Source organism: Crassostrea angulata, chromosome 7, assembly GCF_025612915.1.
Source record: "Crassostrea angulata isolate pt1a10 chromosome 7, ASM2561291v2, whole genome shotgun sequence".
Taxonomy (NCBI): domain Eukaryota; kingdom Metazoa; phylum Mollusca; class Bivalvia; order Ostreida; family Ostreidae; genus Magallana; species Magallana angulata.
In genome coordinates, this window is record NC_069117.1 from 7,716,304 (window position 1) to 7,730,498 (window position 14,195).

The 14,195-nt window shown below is 37.8% G+C and overlaps 2 protein-coding genes across 2 annotated transcripts in view; both read left to right on the forward strand.

Moving 5' to 3' along the window:
• Positions 1 to 14,195, forward strand: part of LOC128193143 (uncharacterized) — a 78,763-nt gene that overhangs the window by 50,778 nt on the left and 13,790 nt on the right. The gene's annotated exons all lie outside the window — the stretch shown is intronic.
• On the forward strand, positions 7,888 to 10,318 carry LOC128193144 (cilia- and flagella-associated protein 251-like). Its single transcript, XM_052866421.1, has one exon. The coding sequence runs from the start codon at positions 9,431 to 9,433 to the stop codon at positions 10,301 to 10,303; it is 873 nt and encodes a 290-aa protein (XP_052722381.1). The 5' UTR covers positions 7,888 to 9,430; the 3' UTR covers positions 10,304 to 10,318.

Consider the following 14,195-nt stretch of genomic DNA (forward strand, 5'->3'; position numbering starts at 1 on the left):
ACACCGGACGATTAGTTTGAATACTCATTACATGGTGTTGTTTAAAAATCCCAGAGACAAATCTCAAATCACGGTTTTGAGTCGACAAATAGATATGCCTAATTTAATGTCGGCTTATTTAGATGCTACTCGCATCCCTCACGGGTATCTGTTAGTAGATTTGAGTTCACAGACTCCCGATGAATTGAGATTGAGAAGTCAAATGTTTGAGAATTTAGTGGTGTACATGCCAAGAGAAATATAAATAAAAGGTGACGTACGATTTATATCATTTTGACTTGGAACACCATGGCAGGACAAAAGAAAATTTTGAGACTCCTGAAACTTTTGCAGGGAGAAAAAGATCCAGAAAAGAGACAAGAGATCATCGAGTTAAGTCGTAAGACTTTATTGAAATGGTTTTTGATTGGGGCTAAGAATTTACTGAAAGGGACTATTCCTATCGATAAGCAAACTCAACGTTTTATCGATAAACATCGAGAAGATTTGAGCGTCATTGCTAATAAACATGTCAATGATGATAATAGATTAAAAGCGATTTTGAAACGAGGAGGTGCTGGATTTTTAGGTGGGGTGATCATTCGTCACTTGTTGAAATGGAATCTGAGTAAAGAGAGAATTGCTAAACCTAGAAAGAGTAAAGCAAAGAGTAAATCAAAGAAGAAAATAACTCAGAAATTAAATATAAAAGATTTTGTAAAAACTCCTCCTCTGAGAAAAGACTTACCTGATTGGATTCAGGAGCAAGTAGATTTACATCGACAAGGTCAAACAGATCAAGCCCCACCTCAACCCCCTAACATGGATAAGATAACTAGAACTCCTGGGGGTAAGATGCAATTGATGGTTAGATTGCCTTATCAGAACCCCACCCCTGGAAGCCCTGCAAGTCTTGTAACCCCTAATGTATCTTATCAAGATGAAAATTTAGATGCTACTCTCCCCTACATGGACGATAAAGCCGTTCAGATAATGGATAGGGCTATGACAGGACCCATAGGAGCTGCTAGAACCAGTGACAATATATTGACGTCTACCCCCGTAAGATCTTCTCCGTCACCCTCAGTATTTGATCACATTCTTCCTTTCTCCCCTTTAACGGGACCTGTATCTCCTGAAGTGCCTGTTGCCTCTACCCCTAAGCGTAGACCCTCTCTGAAATTAAAGAAGAAAGCCAAAGATCCTTTTGCGGGGTTAAAAAAACCATGGGAGAAAGTTTATGATCCTGATCCGGTGAATAAAGGATTGAAAGGTTTAAAATATTTTTGCCCTCACGATGGTGTTGGATTCCGATTGAAAGAAAATTACGATCGTCATATGGCTACTGCTCATCTTCCTTCTATCAGTACCTTTTTGAATAGATAAAAAAAAATTCCCTATAAAAGACGTTTAAAAAAGAGATTTTTATCAGTTTTTCATCATGGCTGCAGATAATAAGAAGAAGAAGACCAAGAAAGCAGTTAAAAAAGCAGTTAAAAATAATTCTTGTGAATGCCGGTTGAGACCTCACATGCCTATGTTTCAAGTCTTAGTGTCTCCTGAAACCTCAGAGAAATTAAGAAATGAAGTGTTAAAAAATTGCAGTGGTGATTGCATTCATAAAATTTGTGAGGTTGTTTATAACCTATTAAAAGGTAACATTCCTTTGTCCCCTTCTCAGAAGCAAGAACTCTCTACTAAGAAGCACATCTTGAGAAAACTAGTCAAACCTCAGAGTAATAAAAAAAGAAGACAATTGTTGGTGAAACAAAAAGGAGGGTCTCTTCTTAATTTAGTTTTAAGGAAAATTCTAGAATTTGTACCAAAATGAGTCGTAAAATGGTATTAATTCCCGAGAGTATGTTATTGGAATTAAAAGGTAAATTACCTAAACCTCCCGAATTTGCTGCTGCTATTGGGTTAGGACAACAATTAGATCAGATTGAATCGAGAACAGATTTGACCCCTGAAGAAAAAGCAGCTCTGTATGGGCAACAATTATACCGGTATCGAAATTATTTAGCTCAAGCTCGTATTCAACAAAATCCTCTTGCTGCTGTCGCTGCTGCCGCTGCTGCTACCCCTTCCCCTACTGCTGCTGATGGTGCCCCTGCTGCTGATGGTGCTGCTGCCCCCGATGATGCTACTCCTGCTGTTGCTGTTCCTAAAACCAGGGAAATGGATTCGCAAGTAATCAGAAGTGTTTCTAGTAAAATGCAAAGAAAAGCAGGGCTTCTTTTAGATCACCTTAAAAAATCTAATGTCATACAATGGAACGACGATGGAGAAATTAGTTATCGAGGAGAACCCATCCCTGGTTCTAATATCGTAGATTTAGTTACCAATACAATGAAAACTAAATCTAGTGCTAGGTTACCTCCACTGCCAGGTTCTAATGAATTTGCTCAAGCTTTGAAAGAAACCAAAGTCCCTAGAGAATATGTGGTAAATCCTAACGTTATAAAAGCTATGGAAAGACCGGGAAAAATCAGTACCCCTATAACACCTAGAGCCCTTGCTCCCCTAAAAGAATATGATGATGAGGATGATGATACTGGATTTCACGATGCCTCTAGTATTACCCCTAGTAGTACTTTAATGACTCCTAAAAGAAAGAAAAAAGGTGACATCTTAGACTACGTTTTTTCTCCCTCTGAACCCTCTGGTATAGGAAGACAAAGAAAAGCTCTTAGATGGGACGTCTTAAGAAAATAAAAAAAGAAGAGAAAAAAGAAAAGAATATAGACTCTGTGTTAGAAAATATTTATTATGATCCTAAAACAGGGTATGGCGGAGTACAGTCATTATATCGCCAATTACGGGCCAAAGGCTATTCTATTTCTTTATCTGAAATTAGAAAATGGCTCAAAGAACAAGAAGCTTATACTCTGCATAAACCCATAAAAAGAAAATTCATAAGAGGACAAACGAGAGTGACCGGTATCGACGAACAATGGCAATTAGATTTAGCGGATGTCTCTCAATTAAAAAAAGACAATGACGGTTATACTTTTTTATTGTGTGCTATTGATGTGTTATCTAAATATGCCTGGGTAGTACCCATAAAACAGAAATCGGGAAAAGAAATGATTCGGGGATTAAAGGAAATTATTAAACAAGACGGCAGACAACCTCTTCGCATTCAATCAGATCAAGGACGGGAATTTACCAACAAGGAATTTATAAGTGCTTTTAAATCCATTCATTTTTTTACTACCCGAAATGCAGAAACTAAAGCCAGTATCGTAGAACGATTTCAACGTACTCTGAAAGGAAGAATGTGGCGGTATTTCACTCGTCAAAAAACTCGACGTTATGTGGATATTTTACCCGATTTAGTATATGCTTATAATCACAGTTACCATCGAAGTATCAAGAGAGCTCCTGCTGAGGTCAATTCCTCCAATGTGTTAGAAGTGTGGAAAACATTGTACGATAAGAAAATAAGTCTTAAAAAACATAAGTTTAAAGACGGAGATCGAGTGAGAATCAGTAAAGCTAAACGTACCTTTGAAAAAGGTTATTTACCGAATTGGACTCGAGAGATATTTAAAGTATCTCGTTTAATTCAGGAATCTGTACCTTATAGATATAAGGTAAAAGATTTTAACGGAGAAGAATTAGAAGGCACTTTTTACGAATCTGAATTACAGAAAGTGACTAAAAAAGACGAAGTCTATGAAGTGGATGAAATTTTAGGCTATAAAAAGGGACGGGTCGGAAAAAAATCCATTTCTCTTGTCAAAGTGAGTTGGAAGGGATATCCTTCCAGTTTTGATTCATGGATACCCCAATCGGATCTCATTCTTCCAAAATAGAACATTGGAAACTATGCTGTGGAAAAATACCTAGAGCTGAAATTATCTTTTTTGCTCAATTATTGATTTGTATTACTTTAATTATTGCCTCTATTGCAATGTTAGCCTTACACGATACGAATCGAGATTTCTGGATGGTTATTCTTAGCTCGGTCATGGGGTACATTATGCCCAGTCCCAGCCCTCCCAAGTCTAAACAGGAGCTACCATAACAATAACAACAACAACAACACCTGACACCTGGGGGTCCCTTATTGACGTCATTTAACCTTGAAAAAACCTCCATATAAAGAACACTCTGAGCTGTTATCGGCATACTGACCAAAATGAGTCGAAGATATCAATATCGTTGGAAAATTGAATGTGCCTACCACGGAAGAACAGACAAGAAGCTTTCTCACAAGGGAGAATGGCTACCTTCCAAGAGGGCCTGTTACAAAGATTTTTTAAAGGGGCGTGATTTAATGGAAGAGCATGATCAGGCTTATTTGTACAAGAGAGTCGTATTGCCTAAACACTTTCTGGTCTTTGGAAAAACCCAGTATAACCAGTACAAGTACAAAATAAAAGCAGCCTTTTACCGTCAGGACCCAATGTGGACCATGTACGAATCGAAATGGGGAAACCGACTGGGGAAAACTTTAATGGAATTGAAAAAATTTAGAAGAGCTGGATACTCTTATGTGGATTGTTGTGACCCTGTCGAGTACCTGTATATGAGAAAACCTTTTTCCCTTGAAAATCTTCCTCCCTTTGAACCCGCAGTCCAAAAAGAAGAAGAAGAAGAAAAGAATTTTCCCGAGATTGATGAAAAAGCCGCCCAGAAAATGGAGAGGGTCATGGAAGAGAAAAATGAAGACATGGATACGAAGTGAATGTTAAAAAACTTTCTCATGTTTAAAAAAAACTTTTTTTCTGAATTTGTGTTGTATGTTTGAATTAAAATTTGTTCATATATAAATAAACTTGTAATTTTATTTTTTATTCATTTTGAATTGATCATGGATGCAGGAGAAGGTTTTTTCATGACTTTACCCAGTGATGGGTCCCATAAAACATTTCCAGAAAATACTCTGGCCCAATTTAAAACGTTATTACCTCAAACCGTAGATTTAACGGATGGTGAATGGGAAGTGGGTCTCACTGAAGTTCAATATCCCAGTAGTATTGAAAACATTTCAGAAAGCGAGGCCTATATAGATGTACTCTTTGAAAACAAATATGAAAACATGATAGATAATCCAGACCAAGGCAAAACTGAGCGATTTAGAGAGGAACAATTAACGGCTGTTAATCTGAAAAATATCTTAACCTATGACCGACTGGAAGGACTCTTTTTATAATAATAATTTTAAGAAAAGCGATAATAATAAAAAAATCCCACCCGAGGATACGAAAATGACCATTCATAGAATTTTTTTTAAAAGTGGAGAGTATGCTAATGTTGACGAACTGATTAATGAAATCAATCTGGGTCTGCAACGAACGTTTAGAAGACTGTGGATACAGTGTGGTGGCGGTGTTCCACAACAAAGATTGACAAAAGATCAGCTATTAAATTTAAGTGCAGACGAGGCAAGAAAAGCATTAGCTAAACAAACAGAAAAAATAGAAGAGAGAATACTATCTAACAATAACCTGCAGTTGTTTCACGACAAGACTTTTGACCGATTAGAGTATCATATCAATGGAAGGAAATTACGTGAAGAATGCCTTTTTGGCATTCGTTTTCCTATCTCCTTAGCTTATAAATTTGGATTTGATAATGCTGCTCTTTTTCTTGAAAGTAACCATGACGTTGGCAAATTTATTGCTTTAGCTACAATGTACAATCATGCTGATGGAAAGAAAGATGCAGAGTTAGGGGCTGGTCATACCAAATGGATCAACGTGGCTTATCATCCTCGTTACAGCCTTGACTTATCAGTAAACCTGAAACAATTATTCATTTACTGCGACATCGTAGAACCCCAGATCGTAGGATCTAATCAATTAAAATTGCTGAGAGTGGTCCCCATCAACGCAAGTTACCCCCCAAGTTGGGATCAATACCAATTTACGTGGGAACCCAGAAGAGTAGAATATTTGAAATTGAGTAAGAAACATTTTGACATGATTGACATTCAGATCAGAACTCCTTTAGGAGCCGTATTTCCTTTTTTAAGTGGAAGAACGGTGGTAAAACTTCATTTTAAAAAAGCCTTTTAAACATGGAGCTGTGGATTCTGATTGTTACTCTAACACTATCGACAATTTTGATATTTAGTTGGTGTATTGAATGTATCAGACGATACTGAGAGTATATATAAATAGAGAGTTATTTATAATTTGACCTCATTATCAATCAACATGGCCTATAGACATAGACGAAGAAGAAGGGGTCAGAAAGGAGGATTTGTACAATTACTACCAGCTCTAATGAGTGCTCTTGCCCCCACGGTAGCAGGAATGGCACTTTCTAGAATTTCTTCTAGATTACTCCCTCAACGAGGGAGAGGAAGAAGAATAGTAGCAAGAAGATACAGATATAGAAACAGACCCTAATTCAAAAATGATATAAAAAGAGAAATCACTAAGTATATTTTTCAGTCTTGATGGATGTTTATAGCGGATTATTACACCAAAGAGGTCACGGAGGCTTAGGTACTCTCCTTAAATTAGGAGGGTCCGTAGCGGCCAGTGCCTTAGCACCTCTCGTCGGAGATTTTGTTGGAGGTTTGATAAGAAAGAAAAAAAACAAACAAACGGGCCAAGGTTTCGTGACTGATGCCCTAAAACAAGGTTTTAACGTCAGTAAAAATGCTTTTTTACGTGGGGTAGGAGTCAGAGATGCCATAACTCAAGGCCTGAACACCAGTAAAAATACCATTTTACATAATTTAAGAGTCAGGAGTAGTAATAGACTTAAAAATATTGCTATTCCTTTAGCCGATAGTCTTCTAAGACAAAAACTTCCCCTTATGGGATCTCCTATCATAGGTTCATTGCTTAGTGGTAAAGTGATACCAATGATAAAAAAAAAGCTAGACTCAGCTATTGAGCGAAGAGTTAATCTCTTAATGCCAAATCAATGGGGTAGTGGGACAAGAAAAAGAAGAAGAAGAAGAAAACAAAGAGGTCAAGGAGTAGTCAGTGACCTAGTCAAAGGAGGAATGAAACAACTCCCTAAATTAATTAAAAAGGGAACCCGATCGCTATTAAGAAGAGGAATTAAAAAAGGAATAAAAAAAGGAATTGAAAGAGGCGCTAAAAAAATCATTAAAGAAGGAACTAAACAAGCGATACAGACTGCTGCTAAAACAGGCATAGATGTCCTGAAAGGAAAAAATATAAAAGAAGCGGGTGTTGCCCGAGCCATACAAGGCATTCAAAAAGCAGAAAAAATTTTAGAGAAAACAATTCTAGCGAAGGGAGGACCTACTAAAAAAAGAAAAAGAACAATAAAAGTGGGAACCGGTAAAAAAGCAAGACTCATGGATATTTTTGACTGACCAATGCCCCCCTATAAAAAGAGAGTCAGACCCCTCACCCTAGACAGTCGAGTACCTTAATTCAAAAGTCACACACACACTTTTTTAACCTTCAAAAATGATGCACAGAGAGTCATGCATGTGTGGGATGGACAATTTAGAATTGTTCCAGGTTCCCCCCACCAACATAGCCTTGGAAGAATCGAAATGGATGGAATATTATCCCATTTCCAGTACCCTCGATTCCGATACAGCTCCCATTGAATTCGATATTCAGGGACAGGGAGACGAATACATAGATCTCTCACAGACTTATTTACAAATAGTTTGTAAATTCACGAAAGCCGATGGCACTAATTTAGAGGGATTAGCGGGAAAATCCACTCCCGTGAATAACATCATACATTCTTTGTTCTCAGAAATCGATCTCACTCTGAATGGTAAAATCGTTACCCCAGGAACAGATACCTATCCTTACAAAGCCTATTTAGAGAAATTACTTTCTTACAGACCCGAAACCTTAGACTCTCAAATGTTTGCTTGCAGTCTGTGGGAAAAAGACACGGCAGGACATATGGATGATTGTAATACAGCGACTGCAACTCTAGGTAAATCAGAATATACTGTGGCTAGTGACAAAATCACCATAACTCCTGCAAATATGGCACTGAGCTATCCAGCCGGTTCTCAAAACGACGGGTTGAGAAAGCGCCACAATGTCATCCACGACAGCAAAAAGATTACTTTAATCGATCGTCTGTATCTAGATCTCTTTCAACAGGACAAATTCATTCCCAACGGAGTAGATATTCGTTTGAGATTTAACCGAACAAAGTCTGATTTTTACATGATGACTTTGGCAGGGAGTACAGGAAAAATAAAACTTCTGAACGTGTTACTGTGGGTCAGAAAAGTCAGACCTACTGCAGCCGTGTTGAATACTGTCAACGAGAGGTTGAACGTAGAAACGGCCAAGTATCCCCTAAGACGGGTAGACGTTAAAACGTTCACCATTCCTACAGGAACCCAATCCAAAATCAGCGATCATTTGTTTCAAGGGCAAATGCCAAAACGAATCGTTTTGGGTCTGGTAGCTAATGACGCTTTCAATGGCACTAGTACTAAAAACCCGTTCAATTTCAAAAACGCCAAAGTCAAAAGATTAGATGTCACCATCAACGGAGAAACCATCAGTACCCGACCCTTTGAGCCGGATTTCGAGAACGACTTGTATCTCAGATCTTACTTGAGTCTGTATCAAGGGTTGGGAAAATTCGGTGCCGATTGGGCCCCAGGAATTAGTTTCGACGAGTATAAAGACGGCTACACCTTGTGGTGTATAGATTTCACCAAAGATCAGGAGGCACAGCTAGACAAGTTTCATCTGATTGAAACAGGAAATTTGAGAATCGAAATTCAATTTGCAGAAAACACGACAGAAACTCTGAATTGTTTAGTCTACGCTGAATTTGATAACGTGCTAGAAATCAACAAACAAAGAGAAGTCAGCACTGACTTTTAAAAAAAAATGGATACCTATCAATTGAAAAAAGTCTTAAAGGCAGATTTAGGATCTTCTTTTGCAGGTGTCTATGCCCTAGATATAATTCCTAAACATTTAAATTTTAAAGAAAAAGCCATGGTCATAAACACAGATCCTCAAGATCAACCGGGAGCTCATTGGGTGTGTTTATATTTAGACGGAGATACGATAGAATATTTCGATTCTTATGGATTTCCCCCCTTGTATAAGGAAATTGAAGAATTTATTGAAAGAAACAGTCATCACATGATATATAATGGAAGACGTTATCAAGATTTTACAAGTAAAGTGTGCGGGGAATATTGTGTCTATTTTTTACATCATCGTCATAGAAGAGGCCGTAAAGTATTAAAACAATTATTTCCTAAACACTGGACACCAAAACAAACAGATCGCTACGTGAGACAATGGTTCAATGAAAACTATAAAAAGCCTAAAACGCACAAAGGTCAATGCTGTAAGAGTTACGATCAGACTTGGCAAGAGAGGGCACCTAGTTCAGCTCGTGAATGAAACACCTGGCTGTGACACGTCACGTAGGCCAGTACCGAGAAACAAACTACTTTCGTTATTGAGAGGATATAAAAAGACAGCTCAAATCATTATTCGTCACAATTTTCATGGGGAAGTGCCACAGTAAAGTAAAACGCAACAATAAAATGGAAGGAGAGATAAGAGCTATAATCGCGGTACCCTTAGCGGACGGCGGTGTTGGATACATGATGCCAAAAGTCGAATGTCCTCCCTCAATATTTGAACCGATGGAAGTAGAGAAGATGGAACCAGAGAAACTTTATTTGATAAAAAAGGAGGAAGAAAAAGAGAAAGAAGGAGAGAAGGAAGAAGAGAAGGAGGAAGAAAGAGAGAAAGAAGAAGAAAAGAAAGAAGGAGAAGAAAGAGAGAAAGAAGAAGAAACAGAGAAAGAAGAAGAAACAGATGAGGAGGAAATAGAAGAAGAAGGAAAAGAGGCGGAGACAGAAATTTTCCTGGTGAGCAGTAAAATGGAGGAGGGAACTGATCAAACCCCCTTAGAAGTGGTCGCATCCGATTTCCAAGAAATATTAAATGATCTCACTGGTACTGAAGAGGACGGTGACTGGAACGAGATGCAATGGATGGGAGAAGAAATCGACACGGACAAATTGGTAGAGAACATGAGTCAACAGGAGCTGGAGGAAATCGAGGGAGCCAAAGCAGACAAAGTAAGCGGGGTTTACAAAATTTGTACGGATTACGGGAAAGCCAAAGAAGAATTGACGGGATTATGGCTGAATTGCGAAACATACAGCAAAATGGTCAACCGTTTGGCAGGAGAGAAAAGAAAAAGAGAAGAGGAAAAAGAAGAAGAAGAAAGAAGTAGGAAAAAACTACGAATTGCTAAAAAACAATTACTCTACCAGTCTTACCTGAAAATGAAAATGCTTGGGAACAACAAGGAACTCCTGAAACTGCTCCAAGTCTGCAGAGTCATGGAAAGAATTAAAAATATGTGAATCCGTGTGAGAAAAAAAATCAATCTGTGTATATATGTGAAGTTTTTTTTGGATTCTTTAATCATTAATGGTAAATATGTTTTTTTCTCATTACTAAATGTCTTTCAAAAAATCATGTAAATATGTTGTATGTTTGTTTGCTGAGTTTCCAATTAAAAGTTTTTTTTGCATTTGAAATCCATTGTTTATTATTTTATCATATATAAAGAGGACTCTGGTCCTAAGAAAAAAACAAGAGGTGATATTTTTTTATATATTTTATTCGAACAAACAAGTTTAATAACCAAAAGGAAGAGTCTTAAAATCATCAATGATCTGCCGTTTATCATATACAATTTGATATTTCTTAGTAAAATGTTTGGTCAATAATTCATGTCTCTTGGTTCTCTGGATTTTATGAGGATAAGTGACCGTCACTTCATCCAATTCTTTAAAAATCATTTTCTCTAAAGCCTTCATGGTTACGATTTGAGAAGCTCGATGATTCAAAGTAAGGCCTTTGACTTTTTGCACGCTTTTTCCAGTATCTGTTTCAAACGCATAATTCTTAGGGCCACCAGACATGAATTTGGTAATATGACCTCCCTCCAATTCGTCGGTCCATCCTCCTAAACTATTGACTATAGTAGGATTATACAGCCCTTCTACGTGTTGATAAATAATACTGTCGGTATCGAAATAAAGAACCCGATCTCCTAATTTTTCTAAGGTGTCGTATAAATGTAAACGAGCATGAGCAGTAGTAAAAGCAGCTAACACCACGTTTCCAAAGGGGCAGTCTTCGATGAAATCTTGTTTTTCCAGATAATTAATTAAAATCAAATCTCGTTCGGGTTGTTCTAAGTTGTTTAATAACTCAACTCCTTTGATTTCAAGAGTGCGGTCCTGTAACATTCTCGTCAATTGTTCTTCTTCTTTCAAATATTCAATTTTAGGTAATTGAAGGCGCTGAGCAAATTTTCCCCACAAGCAATTCAAAAATAACTTGGCAATAGTTCGTTTCACGGGATTTTTCTCGATTTCTATAGGGTTCAACATCAATTTCTCTCGATCAAATATGTCGCGGATGTAAGCTACTCGTTGTTCCTCGGTCTCGCAATCGGGGGGATATCCAGAGGCTTCCTGTTTGATTTTCAAAAACGTGTCAATGTAACTGCGAAAGAGATCCTGACTTTTTTCTGGAAAATGCCATACTTCGTAAATTTTCTTTAACTGGTATCCGCATTCTAAGGCTTTTTGAAGTTCGCTAGTCACCCAAGTTCCGGTGATACAGCGTTCAGAATCTGTATGCTGACAGCGATACTGAGGATCTTGACAAAGTTTTTGGGCACAAGTACGACATAAGGGAAACAATAATTTTCCTCCGGTACGATAGGGTAAAACGGGATGATAGAGAGCCCGAGGGGGTAAAACCTGACATTGAATCAACCCGAAATAATTAGAAATCTCCTCAAAATTCTCCGTGATGATTTCTGGATGACCCATGGGAAAAGGTCTATGTTTCAAAACAAAAGGATATAAAGAACAAACGTCTACATATCTCATGTCTCCCTCGGTACAAAATAAACGCGTGGCATTGGTGCGCCCCCCATACAAAGCTTCCCTAGGATTCAAAGGATCTTGAAAATTTAAATTGCCCACAAACTCTTGCAATTCAAAATTATTTTTCATTTCCAAATCAAAATCGTGTTCCCAAATAGAAACTACTTTATAACCCTGTTCTCTCAAATGATGTTCTCTAATTAAAGTCTGTTCGTACAACGTCCCGTAAGTACAATCGACTCGATGAGGATGATTTTCATTCTGTAAATCAGAATGACATTGAGGGCAACCGTGCCAGTAACATCCATGAAATTCGTACACGGTATTCGATTCTGGATCGTACCCGTCTACGGTATAGGGCCCTAAATTTATTTCTCCCCCATTTTTAGCATGATAAATCCTCCGCCCGTCTCGACTCATCCAAGCTAACCATCGACAAGCTTTCATTGAAAATTGTCGGGCTGGGTCGTATCCCAAATTCGGTATGATGGCAATACTGTCTTCCGGCATGAATCCTCTTCGATAGGCTAAATTAGCAGTACTGGCAAAAGTAATGGCTTCTTGAAAAGGATTGACTTGTACCAAACTCTGTATGGTCTTTCTAAATTGAGCGCAACATCGTTGTAAAATGTCTACGTCAGAGATACAGTAATCTACGAATTCTTTTTGAAAATCAAACAATTTGCCTTCTTGTTGCCGATACCAATCATAAAACGCTTTTCGTCCAGAACAAGTCATGTCGTCAGGATTGTAATAAGAAGCGGGGGGATAGGGACCCACATAATTCTGATTTTGCTCCGTATTAAAAAAATGGGGAAAATATCCTTTCTTCATTTCCTCAAATCCAAAAGCCGAAGGCATTTTTGATAAAGCAAAAGGCAAATAATTATAAGAATCTATAAATTTCAAACCAAGAACTTCCATCGATAAAATCTTAGTTCCATTCATGATCACCGAGGGAGTTATGCATGCAGTATGCACCAAATAATTCAAAATAAATTGCCCATCGTATCCCTTGAAATTGTGAGCTATGACAATGGCCCCTTCGTGCAAAAGCTGAGATTGACTTTTTTGTGTAGCGTGAGGCTGGGCCTGAAAAAGCCATTCCATGAATTGTTTCAAAGTTTCAGAACCACGAAACAAATGGCGTCGAGGGCCTAAATGTTCACAGTGAGAACAGGGCTGATCTACCTTTAAATGATCACAATACTGACACACACGATGAGCTACACATAAATTAGGGACGTGAGTTCCATTTTCTTGAGTACATTCAAAATCAAAATAAATGTACATTTGAAGTTTTTTCCCTCTCTCTTTCAGAGTAGGTTTGACTTGAACAAAACATTGGTGATCTTTCTCGACCATTTCTCTACAAATCTTACACCATTTTCCGTCCCCACATTTGTGATAAGGGAGTAACTTTTTACTCATCCATTTTTGACAGTGAGAACATCGATCCATTAAACTGCATACACTAGTTTCAGAGTTTTTACTGTAAGACTCTAAATGTCTCTGATAACAAATCTTGCTTTTAAAATACCCCTTACAATCAGAACAAACAATGCTACTCCCATCGGAAATACATGGGGTGTCCCCCAAACAAAAAGAACAAAGGTAAGGACATTTGACTCTATGATCTTCAATGTGACTATATCCTACATCGCAATAATCGCAGTAATATTGCTTTTCGGTCAATCCAGGCATAGACAAAATAGTATCGTAGTGTTCATCATTCAACAAAACATTCAAACATTTTCCATTTCCTTTTCCTTTGTAAATAGCCTCTAATTTCAGTCGAGAAGAGACCGTTTTAAATTGAAATATTTTCAATCGATATTCAGGAAGCAATACTTCTTGTAACTTGTTCCATTCCAAGGGACCGCAGGGCAAATTAGCATCACAATGAGCTTTTTTCATCAACTCTAAAGCTTCTTTTTTCTGCTGGGGGGAAAGAATATCATTCCTTTTAATACGATCCCACTGTTTTTTCCAACGGGGCAATTCCAAGGGATCCGAGGGGCGCTGGCTGTGTAACCGAGCTACAACAATAGCTCGAGGGAGACAGAGATGATCACCTACATTTTTAATTTTCAATACAGATCTTTTTCCTTTTTTAAACTTCTCTTTATTAGCATGTAGATGTCTGACTTTTTGACCTCCGCTTCCCTGAGGATATTTGACGTGAAACAATTCAAATTCAGCAGATCCGTCCGTAATAGTAAAATCTTTTTTCGATTGCTGCACTGCCTGAACTTTATTCAAAATAGTAGCTTCGTTCAAATTCTTTGATTGAGTAAATTCATACCAAATCTCAGAATCTAAAGAGGGATGGCGCAAATTCAATCTCAAA

What these genes read in the sequence shown, in the direction of transcription:
- LOC128193144 (XM_052866421.1), top strand. Translation starts at nt 9,431, where the DNA reads ATGGGGAAGTGCCACAGTAAAGTAAAACGCAACAATAAAATGGAAGGA.